The sequence below is a fragment of the Hyperolius riggenbachi genome, chromosome 7, assembly GCF_040937935.1.
Source record: "Hyperolius riggenbachi isolate aHypRig1 chromosome 7, aHypRig1.pri, whole genome shotgun sequence".
NCBI lineage: Eukaryota > Metazoa > Chordata > Amphibia > Anura > Hyperoliidae > Hyperolius > Hyperolius riggenbachi.
The window spans coordinates 92,517,024-92,530,610 of NC_090652.1; the positions used below are offsets into that span (position 1 = coordinate 92,517,024).

Here is a 13,587-nt window from a genome sequence, read left to right on the forward strand (position 1 = left end):
TGTACTGTACTATGGACAGCAGAGGGGAAGAGAGGTTGAGTAGAAGCCAATTGTACTGTACTGTGGAGAGCAGAGGGGAAGAGAGGTTGAGCAGAAGCCAATAGCTGAGCAGCATGTACTGTACTATGGAGAGCAGAGGGGGAGAGAGGTTGAGCAGAAGCCAATAGCTGAGCGGCATGTACTGTACTATGGAGAGCAGAGGGGAAGAGAGGTTGAGTAGAAGCCAATAGCTGAGCAGCATGTACTGTACTATGGAGAGCAGAGGGGAAGGGAGGTTGAGTAGAAGCCAATAGCTGAGTGGCATGTACTGTACTATGGAGAGCAGAGGGGAAGAGAGGTTGAGCAGAAGCCAATAGCTGAGTGGCATGTACTGTACTATGGAGAGAAGAGGGGAAGAAACGTTGAGCAGGAGGCTCCCCGTTGAAGAGCAATAGCAAATGGTCGTCAGTATCTACTGTGACTGAGTGCAGACACCACAGCTGCAGAGAATGGAAGACATTTGAACAGACATCACACAGTCACCTGAACAAGATTACAAATGATCTTTTTAAAAAACAAAACATGTCTGCAGGACTCTTTAAATCTACATTGAAATGAGGCCCGTGTATCTTCCTGAAGAACAAAGATTAATCACAGCACCGTTACTGGCAGATGCTCGGTTTTGTGTGTGAATGAGAGTAAGAAAAGGCATAATAGCTAATGTGCATTGCACATAAATCATTTTATACAGCATTCATTTATTAATACAGGGAAGGCTGGGTTTGCAGTGCTGACCTCCTGAATGTCATATTCAGCTTGGACAGACTGAAAAGCTGTCTGTGAACTGTTGATAGTCCTTCCCCTACCCCACCAACACCCATATGAGGTAGTCAGGGAGGAGCTGAGAGGGGTGGGAGGGGGCCACCCTCCAGCAATTTGCTGTTAACTGACCCACAGGAGGAAGGAGAGAGTAGAGGTGGGTGTGGTCAGGTGATAGCAATGTGCAGAGGATGAATTTTCCACTCTGCTGGCAGCTCTGTACTTTAAAAAAGTCAGTCATGTGACCTCACCTAAATCTCAGTGCACAAAGGGGATTTCTCTGGAAAAGCTGCATCAAATAAAAAAAACTGTATAAGTAACAGTTGAGCCCTAAATTCAGTTTGCTAATATTGATAAATTCGGGAGTTTGAACAAGGGCTTTAAACCCTCCTGGCGGTTAATTTTTTTAGCCAAATTGGCAAAAATCCTTTTTTTTTTACTTTTTTTTTTTTTGTGTTTCATGTAAAGCTACCAGAGTGGTAGCTACATGAAACACCACTAGAGGGCGCATGTGTCCCTCTAGTGCGATCGTCGCCGTCATAAATAGCAAACAGGGGAACGCGTATATAACGCGCTCCCCTGTTTGGCTTCTCCTGTCGCCATGGCGACGATCGGAATGACGTCATGGACATCAGCCGACGTCCTGACGTCAGACACCTCCGATCTAGCCCATAGCGCTGCCCGGAACTCATTGGTCCGGGCAGCGCAGGGCTCTGGCGGGGGGGGGGGGGGCCTCTTGCGCCGCTGCGTACGGGCGATCGCCGCAGAGTGGCGGCGATCGAGCTGTACGCGCGGCTAGCAAAGTGCTAGCTGCGCGTACAGCATTTTAAATGGAGCAAATCGCTCCACCAGGGGCTGAGATATCTTCCTGCGCGGCATTGCCTGAGCTCAGCTCGGGCTTACCGCCAGGAAGGTTAACATTTCAGCTTCTGCTATATAAGGTGCGCTAAACAATGGCCACATATGGAATAAACTAAACAAGCCTTATAATACATTAAAGCAGAATTACAGTTCTGTCATATCACACCATAAATACTAGCTTTCCTACTATTTATTGCCCATAGAGTTATCCTAGTTGTTTTGTCCCAATGAAATATCACCCATGTAAAAACTATAAGTCCCCCAGCTCAGAGTACAGTATTGCTTCAAAGTATAATTACGCTACATGGATATGATATATCATCAAATTCATTCCCAATGTTCTGGGTAAGGAAAGTTCTGCATGCTGTGCCAATATAAGTGATCACAGCCACTGAATCCTACATAACAAAACTCTGTGCTGTGTTTTCACGGTTGTTACAATGGCAGTTAGCATTCTAATGGTGCCCATACATGATGCAATATACGCATTCGATTTTCCAACTTATTCGACCAAAATGATCGAATCGAATGAAAGTCAAAAATAATCTGTTTTTCAATCAAGAAAAACAAACGATTATCCAGTTTTTTCAATAAAAATCTGATCAGACATGTTGGAAAAATCTTTATATATTCGATGTAACGGAATAATCAAACAAACTTATCTAATCGAAAAAAAAGAAAAAAATTGTACCATGTATGGGCACCATAAGAGCAATCTGGGGCGCTACTGTGGCAGGAATAAGCCTCCCAGCATGTATTAGTATTGTGTATTCATATAGCACTGACATCTGTAGCACTTTTAGTACACAGTCTTGTCACTAACTGTCCCGCAGAGGGGCTCAGAAGATAATCCCTACCATAGTCGTTTGTCCATTGTAGTCTAGGGCCAATTTATGGGGAAAACCATTTACTGGTAACTTCTGTTTATGTTTTTGGGATACAGGAGAAAAGCAGAGTGCCCAGAGGAATTCCCCCCAGATGCAGGGAGAACATACAAACTACATGCAGATACTGCCCTGGCTGGGATTCAAACTTGGACCCAGCACTGCAAGGCGAGAGTGCTATTCACTACCAGTGGTGTGCTGACATGTCCTCGCTAACCTTCCCAGAAAAGTGAAACACAGTCTATTAACCCTTTAAGTAACTTTATGAAAAAACTGCCTCTACAAGTTTTTCTGGTGTGGCCACTCTTTTAGAGCATAGGAGAAGTTAACTATACAATAGTTCCACTTTAAGCGATTTACTGCTAGTTGCAATACATTTTGTATTAAGTGGTAGCTGGATATTCAGTCGGAGACCTTGGGCAAGACTCCCTAACACTGCTCCTAGTGGCTGCAGCTCTGCCGCTTTGAGTCTGCCACAAGAAAAGCACGATATAAAGGTCCTGTGTCTTGTCTAAGTATTGAGCGTGGTTTTTTTTCTAAACTATTCTGTCACTGTGCAGTGCATTGTGGTGGTTGGAACATAAAACACAAGGCCGAAAAGATAAAGCAAAAGTAAAAGGGAATAGAAAATGAGAATAGAACAGATCAAAGTGGCAAAACTGAAGCTGAACTTCAGGCATGAAAATGAAAAAAGCTTTGTGCAGAAGGTGCAACAGTGTTCCATAAATGGCAGTCTTGTTTTTAAAAGGCAAGAAACTTTATTTAAAAAGCCCTGGTAATGTTCCTGTTTTTCTTGTTTTCAGAGACCCAGATCCCTTTTAAGATCCGGCATGCAGAATCCTGAACAAGTACCGTACATATAATACTACGATAGTATTACCATTACCATTAATGGTACAATTTTTTCATCAGATGTAATCTTTTGTGATTTTTACGATCGAAACTATGCAGCGTGTGGTGAAAATCGATGTAAAACAATTATATGGTTGATTGGAACACAAAATATAACTGATCTGAATGTTGGATTTTACGATCCAATCAAAAGAGAGAACATACCCTAGTCAACCCGTTTATGGGAACAATCAATAATTACCTTCCAATTTTCATAACTAGGGTTATACAAGTGGCAGCCATTACTTCTGAGCTTAGTAGATCATGGGTGTGTTTGACATCAGCTACCCTCCCTCACAGGGGCGTCGTCTATGTGAAATCTCACACAAGCTGAGATCACCTCCCCGTGACATCATCAGTAGCAGCCTGTGTTTTGTTTTTGTTTTTTATGTCCTCCACCAGTCTGCCGGATTCTGCCCGGCAATATGAAAGGAAGGGAGGGATTCCTCCAATAAATGTAAAATATTTTATATTTGTCATCATGCAGCTGAAAAAAGGCTGCTATTTATTATTATAAGTTAGAAAATAGATTTTATTTCTGAAATCTTGTATTTTTAATTTGGGACCACTTTAACCACACAGCAGTCCATATTAAAAAAAACCAAAATACTTGAATTATTCCAGAACTGTTAACATAAAGCAAGAAAAACAGGACCTATTTAAAATCTCCACTTTATAAGAACAGAATTTCAATAAATCATTGTCAACACACTAAGTATGACAGCCAATCCAGCCATGCATTTATTATTTCAAACACAAAAGTGATAAGAGATGTTAAAGGACGTGTCACCTCGGCGTGACACTTTTAGAAAGATAATACAATTATATAACATAAAGATATCCAAGACAGTTAAGACTTCACTTTTCTAGCAATTTCAGAATAGATACAAATGCTTGTAAATATCTTTGACTTGTAGGTTCTTTTTCACTCAAGTAAGACCACCCCTTAGGGACCAAAGCCTTTTTTTTATTTTTTACTTCCTGATCACTGTAATCGACTATCGCATCCCGTGTATATGTCGCATCAGGCTTAAAGGAAACTAGAGACGATCTAAAATAAAAGTTTTATACATACATGGGGCTTCCTCCAGCCCCATGTACATGGATCGCTCCCACGCCACCGTCCTCAGCCTTCTGTATCGCCGGTACCGGGTTCCGTCACGGCCAGTCTGCGCAAGAGAAATGCACACTCTACGTATCTCTCCGGCAGCCACAGGTATAAAACTTTTATTTTAGTCACTGGAACACTTTAAAGGGACCCTGAGTAGTAGGTAAAATACATTTTTTTACTTACCTGGGGCTTCCTCCAGCCCACCGTAGGCCGCGAGGTTCCCTTGGCGTCCTCCTGGCTCCTCTCCGGGTCCCGCTGGCGGCTCCGTTACCGGCGACACCTGGGCTGGGTGTCGGGCCCACACTTCCTGGATCTGGACGCTCCGCGTCATCACGCCGACCGCTACGCGTCATCGAGGTGGCCCGGGTGTCGCCGGTAACGGAGCCGCCAGGGGGACCCAGACAGGAGACAGGAGGATGCCGAGGGACCTTGCAGCCTACGGTGGACTGGAGAAAGCCCCAGGTAAGTGACATTTTTTATTTTACCTACTATTCGGGGTCTCTTTAAGCAGCCACAAGTACGGCGTAGTTTTAACTACACACAGTCCTGAACCAGTTAAAGTGTAACTGAGATTACATACACTGCCTGTCCAAAACAAAAGGTTACACACAAACTTTAATTACGGCACACATTTGCTGTGGCTTCGTTTCAATGTGTTTCTGCGATGTCACAGAATTTAATTAATTAAGTTTCTGTAATATCCATCCAGAGTTGCATTAATTTTTTGCCAAAATCTTGAAGAGATGATGGGTCAGATTCATCAAATGCCGGTAATACTGCGGTACAAATGACTGTAATATTGACTGTAATATTGAGGTGCACAAATAGCGCACATCTGTATTACTATCACTTCCGCATACAGCATCGCAAGTTACGCCAGCAGCAGACTACTCATGGTACTAGAGTAGATTGACAGTTGCTATAGTAACGCACATTACTAACAATAACGTTCATTAGTAATGAGTGTTACCATAGCAATGGTCACGCTACCCTAGTACCGTGAGTCGCGCTACTGGCGTAGCTCACAGTGCTGAATGCGGAAGTGACTAATATTGGAATGCGCTATGTGTGCACCGCAGTATTTCCAGCATTTGATGAATCTGACACGTTGGGAGGCGTATCACTTCCCCAGGACATCCCAAAGATTCTCAGTGGGGTTAAGGTCTGGACTCGTGGTGGCTGATCTGAGTGTGAAAATGATGTCTCATGTTCCCTGAAGCACTCTTTCACTATTTGAGCTTGGTAAATCCTGACATTGCCATCTTGGAGTATGCCCATGCCATCCCGGAAGAATACATTGACTGATGAAATAAAATGGTCATATAGTATATTCAGGTAGTCAGCTGACCTTGTGCTTTGCGCACATAAGATTGCTGAACCTAGACCTGACCAAACGCAGCTACCCCAGTCAATTTGTCTTGTTAAATCCAGTTACCTATTTTTTTTTAGGACAGGCAGTGAACATATATTTACCAGACTAACCAGTTACTTGAATAGTCAAACTTTTCAATAGTATTACCCACAATTCTGCTCTCTTGTCCCTGCGGTCACCTTGCAATAGGGGCTACTGCGGATCTAAACGCAGCAGACTAAGTGCCATGTACTGGGCTGGTAGAGACACATTTTACCTCTTCTTAAAAACATTCATCTTCTGCTTTTCTCTCCCTACCTCTGTAATCAGACAGGTTTATAGCTGTGCTGTCTACTGCAGTATCTGAAGTGAGCAGCAGAATCAAATTGGTTTCTAAAGGGAGTGACTTGTACAATGCTAACAGAACCCGCACTCACTGATGGCTTCAGACACCATAATAGCTGGCAGAGCTGATAACTGATGTACCGGGGAAAGGAAAGGGGAGGGACAAGTAAAGCAGAGTAAAATTTGCCCTTTATATAGTTTTTCGTATACACAGGAGAGTTGTAGACTAGATCAGAAACAGAGGTAATTCACAGGGAGAAGGAGCCCTACTTAACCACTGCAAAATGGGCATTTATAAGCATCCTATTTCTGCCACTTTAGTGCATAGGCTATTTATAGAAGTCCTTCTATTTTGCTAAAACGCACGTGTGCTGTGGGACAGCGCATGCATGCCTGCATATGAACCCTTCAACCGATAGCATGAAGTGGTTATAGGATCACTGTCACGAGAAACGGTAACATTTTAAATGCATACTATAGGTATAAAATACAGAATATTCATTACACAGTAAAAATGTACTACAAATTGCATTTTACTACATCACTGTCACTTACTATAGGCTGCAAAAATCAGACAGGTTTTGGACTGGTCCAATCTCCTGATGGGGGATTCTCAGGGTCTTCTTTATTTTCAAAAGCACTTAGGGCTGGTGCACACCGAGCGGCTTTTTGGGCGTTTTCAGATCCGCTTGCGGCTGCGGATCTGCTTGGTCAATGTATCTCAATGGGGTGGTGCACACCAGAGCGGCAGGCGTTTTGCAGAAACGAAAAATGCCTGGGTGAGGCATTTTTTGGATTGCGGGTGCGTTTCTGCCTCAATGTTAAGTATAGGAAAAACGCAAACCGCTCTGAAAAACGCCTGTTCAGAGCGGTTTTGCAGGCGTTTTTGTTACAGAAGCTGTTCAGTAACAACTTTACTGTAACAATATATGAAATCTACTATACTGAAATCCGCTGCAGCAATCCGCAAAACGCTAGCAAAACGCCTCATAAAAATAAAAAAAAGTGTTTAAAAATCTGCTAGCATTTTGCGGATCTGCTAGCGGGTTTTGGTGTGCACCAGCCCTTACTGAAGAGCAGTTGCTCAACCCATCTGCCATAATAGTGTGCAAGCAAGTAGCGAGGCTGGCTTTGTATAGGTCCATTCCAGGGAGTGCTTTTGTAAAGCATAAAGGAAATACTGAAAATTCCCTGTGAGAAAATGGACTAGTTCAACACTTGTCAGATCTGTCAAAATGTTTACTGTCTACTGGAAGCAACAGTGACATAGGAGAAAAGTAATTCATAGTACATTTTAATTGGGAAAAAAAATGTACTTTTTTATAAGTGTGCGTCCACATGCATTTTACAACAGTGGTCACGTCGGCAGGTCTTAAGTGGTTTACAATGGAAACGGCCGCTCGATCGAGGGGCCTTTCCATGTCAGTTCACGGAGGGTGTCTCCATGAACAGCCGGAGAGCCGCCGATCGTGGCTCGCCGGCAAAATGTAAACACGCGGGGAAGAAATCCCCGCTGCTTACATCATACGGCGCTGCTGCGCAGCAGCGCCGTAAGGCAGATCGGCAATCCCCGGCCTCTGATTGGCCGGGGATCGCGGGCATCTGATAGGTTGAAGCCTATCCTAGGAGGCGCAGGACGGAATTCCGTCCTGCGCATTACGTAGGAAGAGGGAGAGGGAGGTAAGGAGCGTGAGGGTGGAAATGGCTGCGGAGGGGGGCTTTGATGAGCCCCTCCCCGTAAAAACGCAGATGGCCGGCGGCGATCAGACCCCCCCAGCAGGACATCACCCTAATGGGGAAAAAAGGGGGGAAGTCTGGTCGCCCTGGCTTCAAAGTGATCTGTGCTGTGGGCTGGAGAGCCCACGCAGCACAGATCGGACCAGCATAGGCTGGTCCTTAAGTGGTTAAACATCCTTTTATGGGAAAGTGCAAATAGTAAGATGAAAGGAAGCATAATTGTTGGTACCAGTAAGCGTCCATTCACCCAAGTGCAACCACATGGTTTTATACTTATACAACCTTGATCAATCATAGCTTCTTATTCTGACGAGTGTAACCAAGTGTGAGCATCTACAAAGGCAACTATGTTTGGAGGTTGAAACATTCAGAACTCTCTACATCAGTTTGAAGTATGTTGACCCGGCCCTCGACCTAAAACGTTTGGGGACCCCTGCTCTACATGGTTGTGGTTCAAAGCTACTGCATGCAACATCTGACATATGGACTCAGAACAGGATTATCCACCTGGGCACCTAGGCAGGAGCCTGAGGCCTCGTGGCTGTCAAGGAACTCACCTGCTGCCTGCTGCCTCTAGCCTCTCTTTATTTCAGATTATCAAAAGGACCACAAGAGAGCGCTAAATCAACTACCTTTCCTAGGGCCCCATTACATCTTTTTTTTTTATAAAAGAGCTTTATTAAGCAAAAATCATTACAGGACATAAATTGCAGAACAAATCAAAACACAGATAATCACAAACCACATAGGTGGAACAGATGTTACAACGCAATGCAAGGCGTTGCGGGTCTCAACCTGGAAAATGGGGGCTCAAAGACCACCCTACTGAGATTCCAGGGGCCCGCCAAACCCTAAACCAGCAATAGTCCATCAGAGTCCAGCCCCATTACATCTTAATCCATCTCTGCATACGGTCAACCTTCCACCTAGATGGGGTCATTTGGTACAAGGTTATGCAAATGCTGAAAATCTCACCAGCAGCTCAATGTGAGCAATCTACAGCAGCAGCAGCTCATGGACAGTAAGTAAGCACTGCTTGTTAGTTTGCATGTGCTAATTTACCTTTAATTGAAATATAATTGCTGCCCTAAAAATACCTAAATGTTCTGCATTTCAACTAAGACAAGCATATCTTATTTACATTTATATACGTGATGAAGAGTAGAGGCAAGTATTAATTGCAACTTACCCGAAAGTCGATCCCAACAGTGGAGATAAAGCTACCAGCCAGGAAGGCGCCATCTTTAAATCTGACAAGAAGACAAGTCTTCCCCACTCCGGAATCTCCCACCAGCATCACCTATAAGAACGACATGTAGTAACATCAGATGTGCTCATGAGGGGTGGAAAAAAATAAATCCAATATTATTTTTCATATACTGCTTTAAAACAATACGAAATGTAATTTGACCAAACACCAGAATAAGTAGTTGGGCCAGATTTGAAACACCTCTGAGGCTCTCTTAGCTAAGACTAAAAGGGAGATCCTTTTTTCCACGAGGACCGAATTGGTTCACCGGATCCACCTTACCTATACCCTTGAAAAGATCAGCCCCGTCATTAGAGAAATGTCACCCTCATTTGATAAAGTATGGGATTTATGGTCTACATGGGCAGAACTCCATATTTCTTGATACTCTACTATAGATGTGACTTCCATTTCTGGCAGTTACGCTTGTCCTATAGTGACACGTTTGAGCAATATTTGTATTCTCCTTTGTAATATTTCGTATTGCAAGATGTATCTTGTCATCTTATGTTGTTTAATGTTCAAAAAGAAAATCTAAATAAAAAGAAAGTTGGAAAAAAAAAACCCAATACGAAATGAATGTAAACTGCAGCTAAGGAAAACAAGAATTTTCCTTCAGCAGATTTAGGCTCCATTTTCAAAAGTGTCTAGGTACTCATTTTCCCAGCAGTTTTTTTTATTACAAAGCCTCCTCTGAAAGAATGAGTGCTGCATTGCTCTATGGGATCACTGGGCAGAGTGCACATGAGTGGTGTTATCTGCGTTGCTTTGGTGTTGTTGCTACTGAAAATCCAGTCTCTTAAACGCATTCTACAAGCACATAATATTACATTGCAGAATTTATTGGCTGATTGTCCAACGCTCTGAAAGAAGTCTTCAGTCTGGCAGCGGTGTTCCATTTCTGCACACTGAATAAATGCCAGGGCAACATGTGAAAAAAACAACAACCTATTAGCAGCGGTTGAGGCAGTGCAGAGGGAGGTAATGTTAGTCAATGCCGGAGCAACCAGCCATGTTAAAGTGGACCTGAACTCTTGCACAGACAGGACAGACGGAAAACAGAGAAATGCACCCTGCATGGGTTTAGAGAGTTTAGCCTGTCTAATTCCCCCTCATCTGTGACTAATCACAAGTTGTAATTTGATCACTCAGCTGTGTCATGTGACTGCCATGGCAGATAAGTTAATTGGTAAACACAGGATGTTAACAATATATCTGCTGTAACAAAGAAATGATTTTCTTTAAAGGTTATTATGATGTTGCTGCTCTTTTAGAGTAGAGAGGAAGTTCTGAGTTGAGGTCAGATAGACATAGTGAACGTAGCGGTAATCAGCAAAAAAAGATTAATTTCACTAGTTTGAGACCGCTTTCACTAGCAGACTAAACTGTGATATGGCTCTTGGTATGAAAAGTATGGGGGCACCTGTATTAAATAATTAGTGTCCTTACAATATAAGATTCACCTTGGGATATATTTATGGCAGTCAAGCAAATCGATGATTTCTATCTATTTTTAGCTCTGGAGCCTTTATTTACTATTTCCATTCCTAGTGATCTCAAACTCTGAGGCAGCCATCAGGCTGATTTGGGCCTGCTTGCCAGCATTGTACATACGGTAATCCAGGGAATGAGCGGGGAATCCCATCCACAACTAGCGATGACAGATGGTCAATAAAATGCTAATAATTTCAAGCTGATGCAAATTTGGTACGTTTCAAGCGTGGGGGGCATTTTGTGTCTCACGGGTTGAGGTGTTTTTCCAGAAAGGGGTTGGTTTATGGTGGTGGGGTAGTCTGTTGGGGGTAAAAGAAAGGGAAGGTTATGAAGGCCCCAGGGAGCAGGAGCTATGGTGCAGGCTTGCGGAAAGCCATTGGGCCCCCTAAAACCTCCCAAAAGCATATTTTAAGTGGGACAAGGTCTCTACTAACCCCTCCTCTCCTCACCTTTCCCACAGTGTGCCTTGTATCTCTTTCACACCAACCCCTCACCCCCCCCCCCCCCCCCCAACAAACTGTGGCCTGACATCTCTCAACCAGCCCCCCAATCCCACTCCCAGAAAAGTGTGTCCAGGTAACCGAATCCTCCTCCTACCCCTTAATGACAAGTTGACCCCCTCACAGAGCCCCATCCACAGCAATGCAGAGCAGCATGCAGCAGAGCAGCCACACCACACCACTAGGTGAGCCGGTCTGCGCCCCTAACCCCTCTCTCAATATGCAGTCATGCACCGTTACCGATTAGTACCTGCAAAATAATTATTTTCAGCCATGCAGAGCAGCAGAACATCAACAGGTGAGCTATGTTCTCCTGCAGTATACTTCATACAACTTCTTATGCACATCAGCACTGAGCGCTGTGCGGAACATGAAGCAGCACAGCCCGACAGCTGTGAGGAGAGGACGGCAGACCTGGTGACACTTTACTGCCTGCATGACTTAGAATTGAGAGAGGTTAGGCCTGCAGACTGCTCAAAACAGCTCGTGGACTGGCACTGGGCCACAAGCCAGTGGCTGGGGACCCTTCTGTATGTTTCACTGTATGTATCCCACTCATAAAGCATGATATGACTTTTCAACACTGTTGCGACCCTTTTTTTCCAGGACTCCCAACGCAACAAGCATAGTGCAAATGTAGCCTAACATACTGTAACCGAAATGTTGCACAGTGCCAATTTAGCGTTGGTTTGGCAAAATGCTATAAGATAATTATAGCTAGCTTTAAAGTGCACCTGAACTCTTGCACAGGACAGAAGGAAAACAGAGAGAAATCCACCCTGTATGTATTTAGAGAGTTAGCCTGTCTAATTCCCCCTCATCTGTGACTAATTACAAGTAAAATTTGATCTTTCTGTTGTGTCGGTTGGTTGAGTGAATTTGTAAGCACAGGATGTTAACTATATGTCTGCTTATATGAAAGCAGGAAGTAGACAAACTGCAGATTTATTGCAGGATTTGTATCAGCTGTAACAAAGAAATGTTTTTCTGTAAAGGTTATTATGCTGTTGCTTATCTTTTAGAGCAGAGAGGAAGTTCTGAGTTCAGGTCCGCTTTGAAGAAAGAATGTGAATAATACTAGACAGGCAGCAGCATATGTTTTGCACAGCAGCAGAGACCTGGTACTGTAATGTCAGTGGTTACCCACAACGAAAACTCTTTCTTTTGCCTCAACAAAGTTCATCTCATCGTGATTCTGTGTTAAAAAATCTGTCTATATTTTTTTTTATAAACCACATGCAAATGAATCATCACAGTGCAGGCTTGTAATAGTGTAAACCCTTATGGGAACTGCCTCAGCAAACTATAAGTAACTGCATTATTTGTAGAAGACAAGGTTCATTAAAAATAATGTGTAGTAAGCAAAATAGGCTGTAAGACGAGAGTGCTTTTTTGTTTAATTTTTCATATAGATTCAGACCATATCATCGCAGAAAAGGCTGAAAGTCTCTGTGAGGCAAAGTAAAGGGCAGGTTTCTGTGCAACATCAAGAGACTCTTACAAATAAGGTCACAGTTATGTAAAGAACTTGGTGCAGCATATTGGTACAATGAATGGCCCACTAGTCACAGGATTGATAAAGTGCTGCATTAAACTCCTCACCCACCAATCTAGTAAGATGACACACCAGCTTTAGTGCTGATGTATTGATAGTTCCTATGTTAATGATTCAAAAGAAAAGTGGTCACATGACTACAGTACCTCTCCTCCTCCACCCCTACCTGACATGGGTGGCGGTGTGCTGTGCCCAATATAATACATGGTACTTCATTCCGTTCTATGAAGACAGGGTGGCAATTTCGAACCAAAGGAAAATGGAAAGTAACGACATATAGTAGAATGCAGTAAATTATTCAGGATACCCACTTTTATGTTAAATGTCCTGCTTTCAGCATAAGAAACAACTCCTATAGCTATAATTTGCTGTATATTGTTACGTGGCCCGCCCTCCCAGTGAGGCTTTATGCTGGGCATACACGGGTCGATCCGGTGGCCGATTAGCCGCCGGATCGACTCCCGCCGCGTCCCCGCTCGTCCGCGTGTGCTCCCGGATCGATTCCTGCTCGTCCCCGCCAGCACTTATCTTCCGCTCGATTCATCGCTATTGTCCGCCCGCGGGTATCGAGCACGGAATCGATCCCGCGGTCATTGGACACGTCAGATATTATCAATCGAGCCATCAGCGGCGGATAAGCCTGCGTCGAGCCGTGTATGCCCAGCATAAGGTAGCCACACACCATAAGATTTTTTAAATATCTGTTCAATTTAAAGGACTTCCGAGGCCAAATTGCCGTCCGCGCCCTCCATGCCGTTCCGCCGGGTCTCCGCCGCTCAATAGCCCCCCGGGCCGGCTCCCAAACTCACGG

General features: G+C 43.9%; 1 protein-coding gene across 6 annotated transcripts in view; it reads right to left on the reverse strand.

Annotated features, from left to right (window-relative positions):
- The window catches only part of RAB26 (RAB26, member RAS oncogene family), a 704,373-nt gene that overhangs the window by 600,456 nt on the left and 90,330 nt on the right, over nucleotides 1-13,587 (reverse strand). For all 6 annotated transcript variants that reach the window (XM_068244332.1, XM_068244331.1, XM_068244330.1 and 3 more), the window contains one exon: nucleotides 9,168-9,278. In XM_068244332.1, the coding sequence (XP_068100433.1) occupies nucleotides 9,168-9,278 (111 nt within the window). The remainder of the gene's footprint in view (nucleotides 1-9,167; nucleotides 9,279-13,587) is intronic.